The sequence below is a fragment of the Microcaecilia unicolor genome, chromosome 7, assembly GCF_901765095.1.
Source record: "Microcaecilia unicolor chromosome 7, aMicUni1.1, whole genome shotgun sequence".
Classification (NCBI taxonomy): domain Eukaryota; kingdom Metazoa; phylum Chordata; class Amphibia; order Gymnophiona; family Siphonopidae; genus Microcaecilia; species Microcaecilia unicolor.
Window position 1 is genome coordinate 171295634 of NC_044037.1, and position 22857 is coordinate 171318490.

The 22857-nt window shown below is 42.6% G+C and overlaps 1 protein-coding gene across 1 annotated transcript in view; it reads right to left on the reverse strand.

The window, feature by feature from the left end:
• The window catches only part of LOC115474674 (cytochrome P450 20A1), a 90646-nt gene that overhangs the window by 62339 nt on the left and 5450 nt on the right, over positions 1-22857 (reverse strand). The window contains exons 3-6 of the mRNA XM_030210272.1: positions 17939-17988; positions 17679-17845; positions 15859-16004; positions 8508-8675 (exon numbers count right to left, since the gene is read on the reverse strand). Of these exons, the coding sequence (XP_030066132.1) occupies positions 8508-8675; positions 15859-16004; positions 17679-17845; positions 17939-17988 (531 nt within the window). The remainder of the gene's footprint in view (positions 1-8507; positions 8676-15858; positions 16005-17678; positions 17846-17938; positions 17989-22857) is intronic.

Consider the following 22857-nt stretch of genomic DNA (forward strand, 5'->3'; position numbering starts at 1 on the left):
AAAGCCTTAGAAATGAATCATTATTCACAATTTCATTTGCACTGTTTTATCGCAAATCTTTTTTTAGGTGGAGGCATGAACAGCAGTGACTTCCTTCAAAGCTACTTGTTCTTTTTGTTCGGTTGCTCAGTACTGCTGTAACAGCAGTGTAGGTCTCTCAACACTGCCACAACCCTGGAAGCTGAGTAGTTACTCACATTTTAGAACAAACCAGCTTAGAAAGCAGGAACCAGAGCCGTGAGTCTTATTCAGATCTCTAGGATTGGCAGCACAGGGCCTGCATAACTAGACCAATACAAACATTTTCAAAGATTTGGCACTGCAAAAACACATTCATAATTTTCAACTTTAAGAGGGGAATTATGAGTTAATGGGCTTGTTGAGATACAGCAATCCAACTGGTGCAGGGCTGAGTGCACCTTTACATCTTCCCAGTCACATCACTTGGTCCTTTGGCATTCTGTAGCATGTAGGAGTGCCTTCCCCATAGCAGTAAAGATCAAGGAAGTACAACACCATAATTAAAAGTATTGACAAAGTGCTGCCATGGAGAGGCCCAGGGTTCAGAGGTTGTGTATAAAAGCTTATGGTATCAGATCCCAGTCCTATTTCCAGTTGAGCTGGCAGTATCTAGGAGGAGGATGAAATTATTGGGCAAATTCCCTCCAAGCTTTAGAGCTGTGCAGAGTTAATGGCTTACATGGCTATTTTAAGAGTACCTTTCCATTTCAACTGCATTCTTTTCACATCTCAGCAGAGCGTTGAGAGAACACGCGGGCTGATATTCAGCAAGGCAGCTGCTGGTTAAAGATACTTGGATAAATTATCCAGATATCTAAGCATATTTTCAGCCACGTTACCAGTTTACTCTGGACTGCTTCATATGCGGTCCTAAATGTAAACAGATAATTTATCCTTTTACGTTAGCAGAGCCATCTGAGAGGTCCTATTAAATAAATAAGAAGTTACCTAAATAGCTCTAAATATTGGTGCTAATTGCTTAACTTCTAGCCCCCTTCCTCCACACAAAATGGCTCCTGGCTCGCCTCCTTTTTCTAAACGCATAACTCTTGGCAGAACATGAAAATGTCCAACCAAAAGCAATGCAGTGGGCACTCCCGAAATGCAATTAATGTCAAAATTAACTGTATAAATTGTTCTGAATATTGACCTCTGTCACCAGCTCAAAGTCAGAGATGCACAGAGAGGCAATGATCTGCAAACAATCAACGCAGTAAACAACACAAAAGCAGACCAGCAAGTGTAGAAGTGTGCAATTTATTATAACCAAATACCCAACGTGGCGTTTCGCCTTAAAAGTCTGCGTCAGGGGCAGAGTTGTCAATATATATACAAATTAAAAATCACATACATAAAAAATAAACTAAATTTAAAATTAAGAAACTATACAGTCAAGAACTGCATAGATATATGTTCAGATACAAAGATGAATGAAAACCAGGAACAAATAAAAGGTTTGTTGAATAAAAATAGAAGTAGAGCAAAATTCTTTAACAGAAAATAACAAATAGTGTAACATGCAGAGAAGTTCTGAACAGCATGCATATATATGTTGTTGTTACATTTGTACCCCGCGCTTTCCCACTCATGGCAGGCTCAATGCGGCTTACATGGGGCAATGGAGGGTTAAGTGACTTGCCCAGAGTCACAAGGAGCTGCCTGTGCCTGAAGTGGGAATCGAACTCAGTTCCTCAGTTCCCCAGGACCAAAGTCCACCACCCTAACCACTAGGCCACTCCTCCAGTGATACAAAGAACTAGAATTGACATTCAAAAGGACACTTACCTAAAGGGGAATAAAAGCACACCTTCTCCAAAAGAAAAAAAATCTATCATCCAACCTAAAGATGATAAAAAACAAAAATAAGGGGGTACAAATTTAGGGCCCTGTTTACTAAGTCACGCTGTAGGTGCGCAAACCTTTTAGCGCACATTAATGCTAGAAATACCCATAGAAATATAGTGGGTGTCTCTATCGTTAGAGCGCGCGCTAAAAGGTTAGTGCACCTACAGCGCAGTGCGGCTTAGTAAACAGGGCCCTTAGAATGTTCGGTCTCATCACATTCAATCGCATTCAACCTGTGATTTAGAGGCACAAGTAAAAAAAAAAAAAAAACAACAACTTTAAATACTCAATCTTGCACTTTGTGTATTGAGCAGTAGCACTTCTCCTCCACAAACAGGGTTTGTAGAATCTGTCATGCAGTTCTTAGTGCTAGCTTATATACCTCTAGCAGAGGTCAAAGGTTGTGCTCAGTAAAACCTTTAAATTGTGTTTAAATTCTAAATGTAACAATGAAAATTGTAGAGCAAATGTAGATAAAACGTCAACCCCCCCCCCCCCCAACTATCTTATATACTCAAAAAAAGTCCCTTTTAAAATGGTATTAACTCAAATGGGATTGATTTTCAAAAATTTGTAACTTGCAAAACCAAATGTGGAATTCAACAAAGCAGTGTCTGCCCACCCAGAATCACTACTTTCTTACTGAAAAATGCCATCCAGAACACTGTAAAAATGCTAAAAAAAAAAATGCTAACAATTTTTATGTGTTCCAGCAGCCTTATTGGTTGCATTCCAGTGATGCTGATGATGTCATCGGACATAGAAAGCCAAGAAGCAAAACGCAGCTAATGCATTTCAATTAAAATCATCTTTAAACACCATAAAATCTTAACTGCATAAATGTCAGAACACATCCAAAAAAGCTAAAAGATTACCTTAAAATGAAATAAAACTTACAATAAAAGCATATGTTAATACATACAAATGAATCTATATATGCATATAAATTAAATCATAATAAAAAAATATCAAAACCCACAAAAAAGCACCAGAAAAGCTAAAAGATGACCTTATAATTAAAAAATAGACTCATAATATAATATGTTAATACAAATAAATAAATCTGTGCATATCCAAGTTTATTAAGAATTTACTATCCTGCCCAATATACAGAGACATCTAAACAGCTTACAATCTAAACAGAGAAAAGAAATAAGGCGAGTATGGTTAGGTTAAACATGACAAATGGGATAAAGGGGATGAACTACAATTCTGACAGGATAGCATAGGACAGCACATAAGGGGGAGGGGGATAAAAATCGTTCAGCTCTTCTTGGCACCAGCATAGTACTCAGGTGGCAGAGCTGTAAGAATCTGCAAACAAAGGTTTTAAGCTCCGCTTTACAATTTTCTAATGATGTCTGGTGGCGAAAAGATTGAGGCAGTTCATTCCAGTGAGCTCATAATATAAATGAGCTCATAATAAAAACACAGGTTCAGGGCTCATGATTTGCCAAAATACATGCTTATTTAGAGAGGGCAATTCTATTACAGGGTGCCTATAATTAAGTACCCAGAGGGCACTTGGTAGGAGCCTACTTTCCTTTACAGACTACTAGCCTAATCAGATATTTACGCATTTAAAAGTTAAGTGTGGCATTTACACCGGCTCTTGGTGTAACTGCTGAGATATGCGTGTATACTGACAGAATTTTATAAGCCAAAAACAAACCCTCAAGGGGAAAACAATAAATGCATTAAAGAAATATTTCCCCCAAAGCAAAAAGGGAGAGCTCTATTATAAATGTGGAAACTGGGGAATATCAGCGTGAATACACCGAGGTGAGCATTATTAATGAAATTAACCCACAATTTGGTTAATTCATGATTCACTTGGGTTAATCCAGCTTGGTTTGCAGGAGTGGCAATGGATTGCTATGCGCTTTTGAATCACAGGTCCTGAAGTGCCGCTTGAAACAGGGACTCTTTTGAACCAGAGAGTATCAACAGCGCACAGATAAGTGGGTCTATTAAGAACAGCGTTCTTGTTGCCTCCTCTGAATATTATTGCAAACTAGTAAAAAAGGCCCGTTTCTCACACAAATGAAATGGGCGCTAGCAAGGTTATCATGTAATGGCGATTATGTTTTTAAGGGAACCGTTAGGAAAAATGTTCTGTCATGATAAGTAATAATTGGGAAGGGTGTATAATGAGTAATATGCTCCAGGGGTATGAGGTACAGATTGTTTTATCTATGTTTGTTTTTGTTTTAATCTTTTTTTGTGATTTTTATTTATAATATTTTTTAAAAGATAAAGAGTACGCAGACTCCATCCATGTCCAGCATTTCTCCTCTCTTCCCTCCCCTCCATCCATGGGCATCTCCTTCCTGACTTCCTTCCCCTCCATCCATCCATGTCCAGCAACTCTTCATTCTCTCCTGCCCTCTCCTCCATCCACCCATATCCAGCAAATTTCCTCTCTCCCATGCCCTCATTCATCCATCCATGTCCAGCAATTCTCTCTCCTGCCCTCCCCTCCATCCATCCATGTCCAGCAACTCTCCATTCTCCCCTGCCCTCTCCTCCATCCATATCCAGCAAATTTGCTCTCTCCCCTGCCCCCTCCATCCATCCATGTCCAGCAATTCTCCTCTCTTCCCTGCCCTCCTCTCCTGTCCAGCGATCTCTTCTCCCCCTGCCCTCCTCTCCAATTCCAGCCATCTCTTCTCTCCCCCTGTCCTCCCATCCATGTCCGGCGATTCTCCCTGTCCTCCCTCAGCTCCCTGACAGCCCTCATTTCCGTTCCTTCCCTCCCCACCACGCGTTTAACCCTTTTACTTTCAGGTGCAGCGACGGCAGTAAAGAGGATGACACAGCTTCTCCCTTCCCTCACGTGGAGGGGCATAATCGAACGCAAACGCCTATCTCCATAGGCGTTTATCTCCGAGAACGGGTCCGTGAAGGGGCGGGCCGAACCGTATTTTTGAAAAAATGGACGTTTTTGAGCTGGGCGCTTGTTTTTTTTAGCGATAATGGAAACTAAAAATGCCCAGCTAAAAAAACGTCCTAATCCGAGCCATTTGGTTGTGGGAGGGGCCACGATTCGTAGTACACTGGCCCCTCTGATATGCCAGGACACCAACTGGGCACCCTAGGTCAGTGCGGTGAACTTCAGAAAAAGCTCCCACATGCATAGCTCCCTTACCACGGGTGCTGAGCTCCCAACCCTCCTCCCCCAAAACCCACTACCCACAAATGTACAACACTACCATAGCTCTTAGGGGTGAAGGGGGCACCTACATGTGGGTAGAGTGGGTTTTGGAGGCCTCCCATTTACCAGCACAAGTGTTACAGGTGGGGGGAGGGGGGGGGGATTGGCCTGGGGCCACCTGGCTGAAGTGCACTGCGGTACCCACTAAAAGTGCTCCAGGGACCTGCATACACGCAGGCCTCTAGGACTTGTTGCTGCTGTATAACATTGGCACACCAGTTGACACCTGAAGATTAATCTCTCCGAAAACGTCCTTTATTGGAATAACTGCGTTTACTCACAGTTAACTGCAGATCAGAGGTTGTGCCCCACTGGCAACGAGTCTCCCTGGTACTGAGATTAGCAGTAGATCAGAGCTGGCAGAATGCTGTACAAAGCCCTCTTTCAGCCACATTCAAGGTAAGAACTAAGTTCTCTAACGTGGCTAACACAGGAAAGGGAACTAAAACTGGCTTACAAAAATGGCCACTACCGCATGGACTACAACAGGAAACACAACAGGGCACACTCTGACCCAGTAGGCAGGGGGAAAAGCACCATGGGAGAAGAGCCTACCAACTACCAACATCGTGAGACTAACACAAGCTAATGAAATCACGGAGCCCAATACCCTACACCCACCACAATGCAATGCTGATGTGACCCTGTACTGCACCCGAGAGCCACATCTGACCCAGGGAAATGCTGTGACAGGATCGAACACATTCTGCTGTCATGGAGGCGGGTACGGCATTTGAGGCTGGCATACAGGCTGGAAAAAAAGTTTTAAAGTGGGGTTTTTTTCGGTGGGAGGGGGTTAGTGACCACTGGGGGAGTCCGGGGAGGTCATCCCCGATTCCCTCCAGTGGTCATCTGGGCAGTTGGGGCACTTTTTTAGGACTTGTTCGTGAGAAAAAAGGGTCCAAAAAAAGTGACCCAAAATCGCGGTCAAAACGCCTTTTTTTCCGATTATCAGTCCCGCCTCCACCACGCCCCCATCAACTTTATTCGTTTCCGCAACGGAGTGCAGTTGGAAACGCCCAAAATCGGCTTTCGATTATACCGATTTGGGCGCCTTTGCGAGAAAAACGCCCATCTCCCGATTTGGGTCGAAATATAGGCGTTTTGCTTTTTCAATTATAAGCAGGATAGTGTCCCGCCCTCGCGGAAACAGGAAATGCATCATCGCAGAAGGCGGGACACTGTGTGAGAACCTGGAGGTGAGCATGCTGTGTTGTCCTCTTCACTGCCGTTGCTGCGCCTGAAAGTAAAAGGGTTAAACACCCGCAAGGGGGGGGAGGGACGGAGAGGAGGGCTGTCAATCGGGGAGCTGAGGGCGGGAAGGAGTGGAGGGACAGTCCGAGAGCTGCCTGGCTGCAGTGCTGCTGCGCCAGGCAGCCCTGCGTTTGGGGGGGGGGGGGGGGGGCAGCAGCCAGGGGAAGGCCACGGTTAAGCCTCCCCAAGCCTCTTATACGGGGCGCTTATGACTGTCCTCCCATCCATGTCCATCAATTCTCCTCTGCCCTGCCCTTCCCTTCCTCCCTCCCCTCAATGTCCCGTGATTCTCTCCTCCTGACATCATCTCGCCTCCAGCATTCCCTTCCCCCTCATTGTTCCACCCTCTGACGTCATTACGTTTTGACGCGAGGGCGGGGCAATGAGTGGGAATAGACCCAGGCATCCAGACGTAGAATGTTGGAGAAGCAAATTATTATATAGGATTGTGTTAAAAGATTTTTTTGTGGACCACAAATGAATGAATTATATGTGCACACTATTATTATTCATTATTGATTATTTGATGAATCATTTTGATTTTGGACATTAATGTTGGTGCACTATTGTGTGGTTTTTCTGGGTCATATATGATGCTTTTAAAAGCACATGAATGATATTCAGGTTGTGGGTTAATTGTATTAATAAAGTTCATCTCAGTGTCTTCATACTGATATGCCCCAGTTTCCACATTTATAATACAGCTCCCTCTTATACATTCTATGCTTACGGGAAAATTTTTCTTTAAAGTATTTCCTTTCAAAGTTGTATCTTTGATGTTAACATGAAATGTATAATAAAAAATAATAATTAAAAAAAACTATTCTATAAGCTACTCGTGTTAAGTTTGAGCCCTGTCCATGCTTTGCATAGGCCCCCTTACAAACAGACATTATGGGACCCATGCAGGAAGCCAGGTGGTAGAGCCACTGACTCCATGGCTTCTATCGCAAGCTTTCCAGAAAAAGCTGGCTGTGGCATGCAGTATTCAATGAGCATGCAAATTACTGCTGTTAGAATTGCAGCAGTTAACACAGCTCATTGAAAAAAATGTCAGTGTGTGAACAGTGATTGCCTCACACACTTGAAAGTAGGGTGACATTTGAAACAAGCAAACTGCTGGGGAAAAACAACAACAACAAAAAAACAGCCCTCCCCCCCCAACTTGACCTCAATTAAATAAAGTAGTCCCAGGTGTCTAGTGGGGACCCCCTGCACTCCTTACCAAAAAGCCCCGGTAGCCTAGTGGGCCCCCCACCCCCCAACATTACACATCTCTGGTAGTCTAGTGGCCCCCTCCCTGATTTAGAGAAAAGAAATACCTGGTGTCTAGAGGCACCCCTGATTCCTCCCCAAGACTTCCACTGAGGTTCTTCCAGACCCTTGTACCTCAAAAGGGGCAGAAGCAATGCTCACCTACTCCTGCCTTCGTTGCCATCATCTCCAAAATGGTGGCGTCCTTCACCGTGTTAGGCCAGTCTACCATTTAAGGAAAACTACCAGGGATGTGTAATGTTGGGGCTGGAGAACACAACACTAGATTACTGGAGCTGTTTGTTTGTATTTGTGGGGAGGGGCAGGAAGGGATTGGATCAGTTCAGGAGTACGAGGGAGGGGTGCTAGACTACCAGGGAACAATGTAGAAAGCTACGGGGGGGGGCAAGGGGTTAGTTCAGAGGCTCCTCCTAACCTTTTGTACACTGCCTCAGATCTAGTGGTAAATTTCTTGTGCTGTAGACAGCAGTGCATAGGCTATTAATTTCTCTGCATTGCTGTGGATTCGCTAATAGCCTATATACTATGCATTTAAATATGCTGCGTGCTAATGTCTCCTGCATAAGTAAATATTGGCGCTAAACGTCTTTATGCAACTTGCGGCCCATAATGAGTGTGCAGATTGCTCATTAACCACCTGCTGCAGCCTGCGGTAGCTTTCTGCATGGCTATGTGGGTATTTGCAGAATAGCAGTAGGAGAATTCTGGCAGTTATGTATGGATGCATACACATACACATGTGAACACCATTATTCTAAACATTTAGTTGTCTAATAAGAATGTGAATGTCAGTACCCTTATTACAGGGCGTGCTGCCATCAACACCCACAGCTTAGATATTTGTTTCTGAGTGAGATAATGTGAATATGGAGGATGCAGCACTAAGAGAGAAACTTACCGCATCATGATTCTTGCGGAACCTGAGTACTTCCTGGTCATCCTCAAAGCTGCTGCCCATTGCGGATTGTGTGACAGACTTCATGGCAAAGCCCAGCATGTGCTGGCAGAGGGGCACATGCTGGGACTCTGGGTACGAGAGCCATTTGGAAAGCAATTCTTCTGACAGCTATGAAATGTGACGGCAGAACATCATTAATCTTGGTTTCTCTCTCTAATAATTAGTGATTAAACTTTGTAGTCAGGGCACATGAAAAATAGGCAGTATTGCTTAGCAAAGCCTGGAGTTAGTTTTAATTCTCTCTCTTTTTTTTTTTTTTTAAATTATACACCAAAACCAATAATCATACAAACATTCAACATGTAAACCAGTCCCATTGATACATTTAAAACTGCCAGCCTATTCCCCTCCACCCCCCCCCCCCAATTTCCATAAACCCTACTTTTAACTTTAGTGAAAACAATTTTATTGTGCACCAAATGCAATACAATATAAGATCAGCAATGTTAACATTTAAGTTCAATATTTTTCTCCAGTATAATTAAGAGTAGCCTAATGGTTAGTGCAGTGAGCTGAGATCCTGGGGAACAGGGTTCAATTCCCACTGCAGCTCCTTGTGACCCTATGGTAAGTCACTTAACCCTCCACTGCCCCAGGTACAAAACAGATTGTGACCCCACAAGGGACAGAGAAAGTAGCTGCATATAATTTGTGTAGTGCTGCGTACATCTAGTAGTGCTATAGTAATAAGTAGTAGTACTAGTAGTAGTGTTTCGTTTACAGCACTGCGTATGTCTAGTAGCGCTATAGAAATAAGTAGTAGAAGTATTTAGTGTACAGCACTGTATATATGTAGTGGCGCTATAGAAATAAGTAGTAGTAGTATTTAGTGTACAGCACTACGTACATCTAGTAGCACTATAAAAATGATAAGCAGTAGTAGTGATTAGAGTACAGCGCTGCATACATATAGAAATAAGTACTAGTAGTGTTTAGTGTACAGCACTGCGAACATCTACTAGCACTACACAAATAAGTAGTAGTGTTTAGTATATAGTGCTGCATACATCTAGTAGCGCTATAAAAATGATAAGTAGTAGTACTAGTAGTGTTTAGTGTGCAGCATTTAGTAGCACTATAGAAATAAGTAGTAGTAGGTGTTTAGTATACTGCACTGTGTACGTCTAGTAGTGCTATAGATATAAGTAGTAGTAGTAGTGTTTAGTGTACAGCGCTGCATACGTCTGAGTAATGCTATAGAAATAAGTAGCAGTAGTAGTGTTTAGTGTACAGCACTGTGTACGTCTAGTAATGCTAGATGATAAATAGTAGTAGTGTTTAGTGTACAACGCTGCGTATGTCTACTAGCGCTATAAAAATGATACGTAGTAGTAGTTGTGTTTAGTGTACAGTGCTGCATACGTCTAGTAACATTATGGAAATGAAAAGTAGTAGTAGTGTTTAATGTACACGTATTTGTTCTTTAAATGTGGGATACAAATGTAACAAATAAATAAAAACGGTAATGGAATTCAAAAATGCATGGGATAAACATAAAGGAATCCTGTTCAGAAGGAATGGATCCTCAGAAGCTTAGCGGAAATTGGATGGCAGCACCGGTGGTTGGGAGGCGGTGCAAGTACTGGGCAGACTTCTACGGTCTATGCCCCGAAAATGGCAAGGATAAATCAAGGTCAGGTATACATATAAAGTAGCACATATGAGTTTATCTTGTTGGGCAGACTGGATGGACTGTTTTTATATGCCATCATCTACTATGTTACTATGAGTATGTCTAGTAACGCTACAGAAAAAAGTAGAAGTAGTGTTTAGTGTACAGCGCTGAGTACGTCTAATAATGCTACAGAAATAAGTAGTAGCAGTGTTTAGTGTACAGAACTGCGTACGTCTAGTAACACTTTAGCAATAAGTAGTAGTAGTAGTGTACAGCACTGCGTACATCTAGTAGCACTATAGAAATGATAAGTAGTAGTAATAGTAGTATTTAGTGTACAGCGCTGCATACATCCAGAAACGCAATAGAAATAAGTAGTAGTGGTAGTGTTCAGTCTACAGCACTGCGTATGTCCAGAAATTCTGCAGAAATAAGTAGTAGTAGAAGTGTTTACTGTACAGCACTGCTTACGTGTAGCAACACTATAGAAATGATAAGTAGTACTAGTAGTAGTGTTTAGTGTACAGCGCTGCGTACGTGTAGTAGCGCTAGAGAAATGATAAGTAGTAGTAGTGTTTAGTGTACAGCGCTGCAAATGTCTAGTAGCACTATAAAAATGATAAGTAGTAGTGTTTAGTGTACTGTGCTGCATACGTGTAGCAACACTATAGAAATGATAAGTAGTACTAGTAGTAGTGTTTAGTGTACAGCGCTGCGTACGTGTAGTAGCGCTAGAGAAATGATAAGTAGTAGTAGTGTTTAGTGTACAGCGCTGCAAACGTCTAGTAGCACTATAAAAATAAGTAGTAGTGTTTAGTGTACTGTGCTGCATACGTGTAGCAACACTATAGAAATGATAATATTAGTAGTAGTGTTTAGTATTCAGCATTGTGTATGTGTAGTAAGGCTATAGAAATGATAAGTAGTAGTAGTGTTTAGTGTACAGCGCTGCATACGTCTAGTAGCGCTATAAAAATGATAAGTAGTAGTGTTTAGTGTACAGCGCTGCATACATCTAGTAATGCTATAGAAATGATAAATAGCAGTAGTAGTGTACAATGCTGCGTATGTCTAATAATGCTATAGAAATGATAAATAGTAGTAGTAGTGTCTATGTACTGCAAAAACAGATTTATTGAGCTGTTATAGATTAGAGATTCTTACTCACCCCCCTACAAAAATCTCTATTGTTGGTACAGACATCATAATAAAGAACTTCAAAAAGATCAACATGCAAATATCTACTCTTACAAATACAGCTGTGCATCTTAAAACAACATACACCGATACATATATTGTTTTATTTATAACATCAAACTTCCCGTACCGCCAACTATTTCTTTGTTCGGATGAAACTTTTTAGTGGTCTGACACTAACCCAAACATTTAAAACAGTCATAAAAAAGGACAATTTCGGCAGTACACACAATAGACATAGAATTCCTAACCCCTCCCCGATCCCCCTTGACCAACCTCTACCTTCCTCCCCCAAACTCCCTAAACAATGAAGAGCTTTGACTCTGATAGCCCTCCACAATAAACCCTGCTTTTAACTTCAATAAATCTTATTTATAGGAAAGGTACTGAAATGCTCAAGTGACCATTAGAATTGTTTTTCTTTTCCCATCTCTGTGGTGATTAGCAATCACAACAGGGAAGCTAAGACAGGAAACATTCTAGTCAAAATCTGCAGAGGACACTAGCTGAAGCTCTGAACTGTGCAAAATTGTTAGATTCCACTCAAGGGCTTAGGAATGAAGTTCATTACCGTCATAGAACGGATAAAACTAACCTACTTGGAGACAAAATGCTAAGGACACTCATAAGTAGGCTAGAATTTCCCATACAAGGGACTAGAATTCCAGCTCTGTATTCTGAGGTCTGAGCCAGAGCCGGATTAAGGCATAGGCAAAGTAGGCAAGTGCCTAGGGCCCAAATGTTTAGAGGAGGGGGCCTGTCAGATGCGGTCAGGATTGTCTGGATTTTTTTTTCAAGAATCAGTAGATTTATAAATTAACTGTGCAGAAGCCAGAAGGCTGGATAACGTGTGTAGACAATTTTTCAGAGTTTACTTCTCTATAAACACACCAATGCTTCCCCCTTCCAGTACAGAGACTTGTGGTAGAATCCAGCCAATGAGAAGGCTGCTTTGTCACAGGATGGAGGGGCTGAACTGCAAGGGCTATGGGGGGGGGGGGGGGGGGAAATAAAGCACTTCATAGAGCCTTGGAGAGTAGAACTAAGTGAGTGTTCAGGGGTAGGAATGTAAGGGGCATGGGGGAAATGGGTGAGGGGGATGCTGCATGCAGAGAAAGAGCTTTACATGATGATGGGATTGGGATACTAGCTGAATGAGCACATGAAGAGAAAACAGTACCAGAGCACAAGAAGAGGGTTTGTGTGTGTATATTCATGCGAATGTTTATATATTTGAAAAAGGACAGTGTGCATATGTGTGTATATATCTGAAGAGTAAGTGTGTGTCTAAATGAGAGAATGTGTGTGTGCACGTGCATGCACATACGACTACTCAGCAAGAGTGCATGTGTGTCTCTGGCAAAGCAAGTCTCATATAAATACATTTTCCTTTTGAGATTTTGGACTGAAACGCAGGATGTCCACTGGTATAAATGTACTTGTGTGCGGACTGAGTGCTGGGAAATTTTATGCCTGAGGAATTTACCCAGCTATTAAGTTACCTGGGTAAATCCCTTTGAAAACTGTCCTAATATTGCCTGCACTCCGTTTATATCCTTTTCAGAAGCCTCAAAGAACAGTAAATTAGGGGCTCATTTTCAAAGCACTTAGACTTACAAAGTTTGCCTAAACACATTTTCTTTTGCTTCTTCCATTTTGTGAAGCTTTTATCACATGTGACATTTATAAATTTAATCTCTCAGACACATCACCTACAAATTTCACACCTTGGAGCAGTCCACCCTTGGCATCTCTAGTTTGTCCTAGAGGAAACAGAGGGCAAAAATGACCGGTTGCAGTGGCGTTCCTAGGGGGGCTGACACCTGGGGCGGATCGCCAATGCGCCCCGCCCCCTGGGTGCAGCGCGACCCCCCCCCCCCGGGTGCACGCCACTGGGGGGGGGGTGACGTGCGCCTGTCCGCTTCGTTCGTTTCCGTGCTCCCTCTGCCCCAGAACAGGAAGTAACCTGTTCTGGAGCACAGGGAGCACAGAACGAACATAGCGGACAGGTGCGCGACACCCCCCCCAGCGGCGTGCACCCGGGGAGGACCGCCCCCACCGCCCCCCCCCTTGGTACGCCACTGACCGGTTGTACTTCCCCGGTTCTTTGCTCACTGCTGCAAAGCTGCCAAGTTCTAGGAAGGAGACATTTTAGCCAGTCCTGCTTTTGAATTTACATCCTAATTCGGAGTGTTGTCTGCAGTCCCTGATTATACTCATTGGAATCAGTGCTGCAGGATCCATAACACATCAGGATAGGGCTGTCAGAAATTCAGGACTCATCAATTAAAGAAGGGGGAACAATAATGAAAAATATGCTAATGTTCCTCAGAAATCATCTGCTATCAGAAAAGGGAACAAAAAAAAAACTGTGATGTGGACTTTTATTCTTTCTTTTTTTATCGTTTAAAAAAAGAGGAAAAAAAGGGGAAACAATGGGCCGGTGGCATCAGATATTAATTAACCAGTGGCCAGGCTATTAGGACTCTGATAGCGCTCAGCTATTTCAAACCCTTGAGCCTACTGTGTGACATCAATCACTTGCCAAACCGGAACCAAAATTGCTATAGATATACAAATTTTATTGTTTATTGTAGATAATTTTATTAAGACAATTTTTACATTCAATCAAAAACCCCTGTACATGTGCTCTAAGTTAACTATAGAAAAACAAAGAAATAAAAATGACATTCTCAAGGTTTGGATTGATGCCAAACCGTGAAACTGGCAACCCATAATAGAACAAGTGAATGGCGAAGTTCCGGACTGGCTAAAATCTCCTTCCTGGAACTGGGCAATTTGGCAGCTTTCCAGCTCTAACCATTAAGTCACTCCAATTGAAGCATGTAGTTGCTTAGTCCTCATGATCACTCACAAACTAATACTGTCAATACACTCACAGCTAGGCTCTGCACATTTTCCAGAGAAGCCAAATTACCCAGTTCTGGGCTGAAGATTTTGGGACAGTCCTGGATTTCTGACCACCCCATCCAGGTGCATTATGGGACACACAGCACTGATTTTATTGGGCAGGATCAAGCACTACAAATCCCACACTGCTTTGGGATGTAAGTTCCAAACCAGGACTGTCCTAAAATCTCCAGTCTAGAAATGGGTAACTTTGCATCTCTGCTACTGCTGGAGAGGTGAAATGAGAGTGGGCGAAGGCTATGAATGAAGATCTGGGATGGAGAGGAGGCAGTCAGGGAAAGTGAACTGGGTAGGGGGGGCCCACAAATGTATGTTTGCCTAGGGCCTAATACAGTATTAATCTAGCCCTGATATAAACCGCTGTTGCTGCTAAGCTGTATATCACATTTATCCACCCCTTAAGAAACCCAGAGGTCTAATTTTTACAGAGTAACCTTTAATAATGTAGAGGTACTTTTAAATTCCTTACCATCCCAGGCATGAAGCTGGCAGTTTTCCATATATCTTACTCAGGCTTCTTTTTGTGGCCCCCGGCTTCTCATAAACTTGGCCTTTTACAGTTAAATCCATTTTTACTGCCTTGCATTATTCTCTCTTCGGCACTTACTGCTCTCCCTTTCCACTCTACAGCAACAGGCTATGGGGCTCGACATGCTGGATCTAGCTAACATGGAGCAATATATATGCTGCTCCAGCAACATGAGAAGGAAGATGAAAAGCTGATGGAAGAAGGAGGGATAATGGAAATGAGGAGAGAGAGAGAGAATACAACTCACTTCAGAAGCTGGTAACAGTTCATTCATGTGAAGAGAGATGGGATAATTTCATGTTGCTAGCGAGTTGTCTTGAAGAAAGTAAATAGCCTAGGACAGATAGGAAAAATAAAAGACCCCTTCTCTCTATGACTGCAAGCAAACAGGATCTAGATTTAATTCTTCTCTGAGGATAAGCAGGACAGCACTTACCACATTAGACACAGGCCCTATTACAAGAGATGGAAATATCTTGGCTTGGTGCGACGCCAAGGCACCAAGGGTGTTTGTGTCGACTATGGTATTGTCCCAACCAAACCTGAAGGCCCATGCCTTAACTGTTTATCGATGCCGGGTGTTGCACTGAGCCAAGATACATTCCAACTCCTCCTGTAACAAGGTCTGGAGCCAACTATGGTCATGTGTGTTCTGCTATCCTCAGAGAACACCTGCTACAAGCGAGAAATGCCGCTTTTTCCTAAGACAGGTAAAATTCCCCAGATTCTAGGGTGCAAACGTAAAGAAACACTGGGCATAGACTGGTACTCTTTACAATTTCTTACACTTTTATCCACCTAAACCTTGGCAAAAGCAACCCTAACAGGGCTCTTTGCCCCCTCTATGTATAAGCCGAGGTTACTGCCAAGACTGGTTTAATGATCTCCTTCCTTTCTCACACTACATTATCCCTTCTAAAAGTATTTAACTTCGGCAGAAAACACCTTAACTGCATCTCATATATTCAAGTAATATGCCATATTTCCTCTCATGCTGTAAAATCTCCTATGAACTGTACCTTCAGAATGATGGCAAAGTTGCTCTGCAGAGCCTTATTCACTCCAGCTTCATACAGTTTTTTCCTGAGGAGGCTCTCGCTGGCATCCCCAATGGCTCCTGACTGGTATCCTAACAGTGATTTCAGCATCATTTCAAATGGATCCGCTGAAATAGGAGAGACAGGTTAACCAAGAAGGGGTGCCTACAGCTTAAAAAGGTCCTTTTGGGCTTGATGTTATAACGAGACACCAAAAGCAGGCAGACTTGCAAAGTTCCACTGGTTACTATGGGGCTCATTTTTGAAAGAGAAAAGCGTCTAAAAAGTGGCATAAAGCAGCATTTGGACAATTTCTCTCACAAAAACATCCAAGTCAGTATTTTCAAAACCAAATTTTCAGACGTTTTTCTATAGTGTTCGTCTGCAGTGTGTCCAAATCTCAATGGGGTGTGTCGGGGGCCTGTTAAGGGCGGTCCTCAGATGTTTTTCAGCCAAAATGGAACAAAACTATGACATTTTGAGCTAGAACTGTTTTTATAATGAATAAGGCACAAAAATGTGCCTTCAATGACCAGATGACTACTGGACTGACTTGGGAAACACTGTTATAAACTATACAGGTAAATCATAACTGTTCCTCCTCTGCCCAACTACACCTCTAGGAATGCCTACATGCTGCCTTGGCACATATACACCAAATTTATAGACGGCCTTTTCTATATGTACAACAGGCTTTGTACAGAGAATATCCTTTACATAACTACTGTCATTCTGTACAGTATCCCCCTCATTCTATAACAGGTCTCCTAAAGGTAGGTGCCAATTGCATACATGTTCTATAATACAGTGAAGATACTTACCTGTAGCAGGTATTCTCCGAGGACAGCAGGCCATTCATTCTCAGATTTGGGTGCCATCATCCATGTTGTCCAGTGTAGAGCTTAAACAAACTACTAGAGCTTTAACAACATGAGGTGTCCCCTCCTTACATGCGTGCCTTCCTGCTCGCCCCAAGAGCGCAAGATGATCAACACAATACTAGATCATACTACAAAAAAAAAAAAAAAGACAACTCCATGGGGAGTTGTCTCCTTTTTGTAGTATTCTATAGTATTGTAGTGATGGTCCCGCGCTGCACATGCTCTTAAAACTCTAGTAGCTTATTTAAGCTCTGCACCGAACGACGTGGATGATGTCACCCAAATCTGAGAATGAATGGCCTGCTGTCCTCAAAAAATACCTGCTACAGGTATCTTCGTTTTCTCCGAGGACAAGCAGGCCATATTCTCAAATATGGGAATCCCTAGCTATCAGGCATACTGAAAAAAAACCCACCATAGCTCAATTGGGCTTCACAATGCTGAGGACAAAATAGTAGTTAACCTGAAACTATATACAACTGGGTAAGAATGCAGCCTAGAACAGAACAGGAATTTGAACAACAGAAAGTGCTTCATAAATATTGTTGAGAAATGTATGGTCAATATACGTAGTTGCGAGTGAGTGTGGGTATGAGTAAGGAAAATTACATTGTACCAAGTATTAAAATTGTTTTGAATTGAAGTTGTGATAATAAAAATTGCAATAATATTATAGTGACTACAGTGAAATTAATGAACATGCATGAGACAGATTTGAATGCCTGTCACCCCCATATTATGCAAATCTCTTATGTATATTTATTAGGGAAATTCTGAATACCCGACTGGCTGATGATCCCCCAGGTTTGAGAAGCAATGCCCTAGGGCACCTAATAGCTTGCACCAGCCCTTGTACTACCAATTTCAAATTTCAGTTCAGCTGAATAAAAATAGCAAAACACAGAACAAAATAAAACCTACAAGTCCGGTTCGGATTAATATGCTGTTTCAGCAGCTCAACAGAACCCAAGCTGACCACGAGTCGCTGTCCAAACCAGAAAGACGCAATTGGCCCAAACCTCTCGTGCAAATTCACAAGGAACTCATGTAGGCTGCCACTGTTCACAATATCCTGAAGGTTTCCATCCCTGTGGAAAAGCAGATACATATATTTTTAAGCAGCTTATGAAACAGTACAATGAAAAACTAATTTTGTATATGGAAGTAACTTAACTACTTACCTCTCCTCCGTTGGGGTCAAGCCTGGGATGCCTGAAGCCTGTCTAGAAGCCTACAACATGAAAAAAAAATAAATGTTCTATGAAATCTGATGAGTCACACTTAAGGAGCTGGCAGTGCAGCACAGATATTAAACAACACAATTACAAACCGTTCATGGGGGGAGGGCGGAATGTCAGTTTAGCTCATGCCTTTTCAGTAGTAGCATTTACAGTAGGTATTCCCCTATCCCTAGAGGGCTTACAATATAAGGGGTCCTTTTACTAAGGTATGTTAATGGATTTAGCATGTGCTAGATGATAAGACGCCCATTATATTCCTATAGGTGCCTTATCATTTAGTGCACCTTAGTAATGATACCTAAGTTTGTACCCGGGGCAATGGAGGATTAAGGGGCCTTTTTACAAAGCTGTGGTAAAAAGTGCCCTTAGTGCAGCCTACGCAGGTCTTTCCTGTGCACCAAGGCTATTTTTACTGCTGCAGTAAGATGGCTGATTTTCCTATTTCTTCTATTAATGGCTACAAACTAATTTTTTCATTACCATGTGGTCATTAAGGATTAGCGCATGAGCCCTTACTGCCATCTATTTTGTAGGCGTGAAGGGCTCACGTGTTAATCAGCATGCTGCAATCTCTCTGCCCCACCCCCAATTTTTTTAGCATTCTGGTATAGCGCGCATATGTCAAGATTGCCACATGATGCCTGACTGCACTCCACGGTATGCCATTTTAAGCTGCAGTAAGCACCCATTAGTGCTTACTGCAGCTTTGTAAAAGGACCACTAAGTAACTTGTCCAAGATCACATGGAGCAGAAGAACACTGGCTTCCTTGATTCTGAGACTGCTGCTCTAAACATTGGGCTGTCCTTCCACTTCCTGGGCAAATCCCATGGGGGGAAGGGGGAGACGGATAGAACTACAGGAGGGGGCTGCTGGACCTGCGAGAGTGGGGAGGGGGGCTGAAAATGTGGGAGAGGTTGTGGGACACATGGGGGGCTGGAGGGAAGGGAGAGAGGTGCTGACTGGCAGGAGGGAGGGAAGGGAGAGAGGCGCTGTACCCATTGGGGGTGGGATTAGAAGGGAGTAAGGCGCTGGACCCATGGGGTGACTGGAGGGAAGGGAGTGAGGTGCTAGACCATGGGGGGGCTGGATAGAAGGGAAAAAGGCGCTGGACAAATGGAGGGGGGCTAGAGAGGATGAAGGAAGAGGGCATGAAATACTGAACACACAACGGAGGGAGGGAGGGAGGGGAGATGTTGGACACAGGGAGGTATACAGAAACAGAGGGGGAGTTGATGGACATGGAGGGGAGAATAGGGACAGGAATACAAAGCGGAGATGCTGCATGCAGATAGTATATGGACAACAGTGGCAATGCCAGACATAGGCGGGGGTATATGGGCACAGAGGGAAGATGCCAGACATGGGGGATAATAGGAACACAGAAGGGAGTTGCTGGACCGGGGGGGGGGGGGGGGGGGATAGGGACACAGAGGAGTTATGCTAGACACAGGTGGAGGGGACAGGGACAGAGTGGTGATGAATGCGGGGAGATGAAACAGAGGAGATGATGTACAGAGAAATATAGGGGACACAGAGAAGACAGATGCTGAACATGGGGAAAGATAGGTACACAGAGGTGGAAATTCTCATCAGAACCAAACCTCACACTTACAGATACAAAATGGACAGCTACACCATGGTCCGATCACTACAAAGCAAACCTCTCCCTCCACTGGAGAACAAAAAAAGACAACAAAAACAAGGAAAAAAAACCTACACTACGAGAGGCAAAATAGACCCACTAACATTCTGGCAACTATTCTATACTGACAAATGGACAACACCTACAGACTCACCCAATTTCTCCAAGAATGGGACAACAGATGCAGAACAACACTAGACAACATAGCACCACTTCAAACCAGAACCTCACATAGAAAAAAATCATCACCATGGTTTAACGAAGAATTGAAAGAACTAAAAACTCAAGTTAGAAGATCAGAAAGAGCATGGAATAAGCAAAAAGACAAACACACACTCAAAGACTGGAAACAATTACAAATAAAATACAAATACACTATCAGACAAACTAAAAGAGCGTACTACAAAACCATAATAGGACCAAATTACAAAGACACACACAAACTCTTCTCACTCGTAAACAAACTCCTAAACACTACATCGGTTACCTCTAATAATACGGACACCCCATCCGCAAACACCATTGCGAACTACTTCAATGAAAAAATTAAAAAGCTCAGACTCATGATACCTACCAACACCACTGAGTGCACAAGCATCCTTGAATGTCTAGACCCAAAACCTGGAGAATGCCCAGCAGATCGATCATGGACCAACTTCGACACAATAACGTCAGAAGAAACCTCACATTGGCTCAGTAAATACGCCAAGTCACAAAGCAAATTAGACATTTGCCCTAACAGCCTAATAAGACCTGCCCCTAAACAATTCAAAAAAGAACTCACGAATCATGTAAACCACAGACTTCAAAATGGTCTCTTTCCCATGGATAAAGGAAATATCTTACTGACTCCGCTACCAAAAGATGCTAAGAAAAGCACAATGGACCTAACCAATTATCACCCAGTAGCTTCCATTCCACTTATAACGAAAATCATGGAAGGCATAGTGACGAAACAATTTACTGAATACCTAAATAAACATTCAATCCTGCATGAGTCTCAATCAGCATTTCGATCAAATCACAGCACTGAAACAGTTCTAGTGTCCGCAATGAACTCATTTAAACAAACAATTGCAACTGGAAACAACATACTCCTCCTACAATTCGACATGTCCAGTGCCTTTGACATGTTAACCATGAAATACTATTACATATACTAGAATACTTCGGAATAGGAGGCACAGTTCTCAAATGGTTCAAAGGATTCCTGACCACAAGATCATACCAAGTAACAACCAACGCGGACAGATCACCCCCATGGTTACTTGAATTTGGAGTCCCCCAAGGATCCCCCCTCTCGCCAACCTTATTCAACCTGATGATGATACCTTTAGCCAAACTGCTAGCCAATCAAAACCTCAACCCTTACATATATGCAGATGACGTCACAATGTCGATCCGTTCGGACATGATCTAAATGAAATCACCAACGAGATCAACCAAAGCCTCCAAACAATGCACACCTGGGCAGATGCATTCCAACTAAAACTTAACGCAGAAAAAACACAATGTCTTGTACTTACCTCACAACATAACACAAAACACTTCTCCGCCATAATCACACCATATTGTTCTCTCCCTATCTCACAAAATCTGAAAATTCTTGGAATCACCATTGACCGAAACCTCACTCTGGATGCCCATGTGAAAAACACGACAAAAAAGATGTTCTACTCCATGTGGAAACTTAAAAGAGTAAAACCTTTCTTCCTGAGATACATCTTCCGCACCCTGGTACAGTCAATGGTAATAAGTCATCTGGACTACTGCAACGCACTATACGCGGGTTGCAAAGAGCAGACTATCAAAAAACTCCAGACCGCCCAGAACACTGCTGCCAGACTCATATTTGGAAAAACTAAATATGAAAGCACAAAACCCTTAAGAGAGAAGCTCCACTGGCTCCCACTTAGGGAGCGCATTCCGTTCAAGATCTGCATGATTGTACACAAAATCATTCACGCGGACACCCCAATCTACATGATAAACCTCGTGGACCTACCTCCAAGAAACGCTACAAGATCATCCCGCAAATTTCTTAACCTACACTTCCCCAGCTGTAAAGGACTAAAATACAAGCAGATGCACGCCACCACCTTCTCTTACATAAGAACACAATTGTGGAATGTATTGCCTACAGACCTAAGAACAATTGACAAAACAACTGTTTTCCGCAAATCTCTGAAGACTTATCTCTTCAACAAGGCCTACAATGAGAACCGATAGCCACACTAGTCCACCCCACCAACCCACTCAGTTAAGATAACCCACCTCCAATAATTACCCTACTTACCCCCTTCCTTCTCCTCTCTTCCCTCACTTAATTTCTACGCAACACTAAATATATCTGCTATCCTGTAATGACAATGTTTACAAAACTATGTAAGCCACATTGAGCCTGCAAATAGGTGGGATAATGTGGGATACAAATGCAATAAATAAATAAATAAAGATGGATGGTGAGCATGGCGAAAGAAGAAATGTCAAATGGGCAGGAGACCCTGCTGAGTGAGTTAAGAGAAGACAGAGGGAAACAGAAACCAGAGCCTGGGACCAACTTGATTTGTAAACTAAAATGACTAGACAACAACAGGTAGAAAAAAATAATTTGATTTTCTATTTTGTGATTAGAATGTCATATTTAAAATGTGTATCCTGCCAGAGATGGTGTTAGACATGGCTGGGGCCCCTACCAGGCCGTGTCACCTTCAGCTTCCAGCAGGCTTAGGGTTCTCATTGGCCAGGGGGCAGTTGCCCTAGTTTAACTCCCTTAACATCATCCCTGGCATGTGTCATCTTTTTATTTTGCATAGTATAGGAGGAAATGCATCTCTTTCTGTTTCTTTGGTGTTGTGCTACAACCAATGTGTGGCTTCTTGAGATTTTGGTTTAAATTTATGTTTATCATTTTTGGTCAGCTATTTGTGTTTTGTGTGTGTGACCACGGTGTTCTGTTAGCATGAATTTTCTATGTAGCATTCTGTAGTAGAGAGCTGCGAAACAGCACTAATAAAGGTTGTGTTTTGTGCTCATTTTTCTACACTGTTCTATACAATACAGTAATACATGGCCAAATTTCAGTGAGGCTATCCTATTTACTAATGGGTTCATCTTAACTGTTGTAATCTGCCTTGAGAAGCCTGGTGTTATAAAGACTGGAAGTAAAATTAAACTCTCCTTTCATTGCGGCACATGGAATCATATCTTCACTT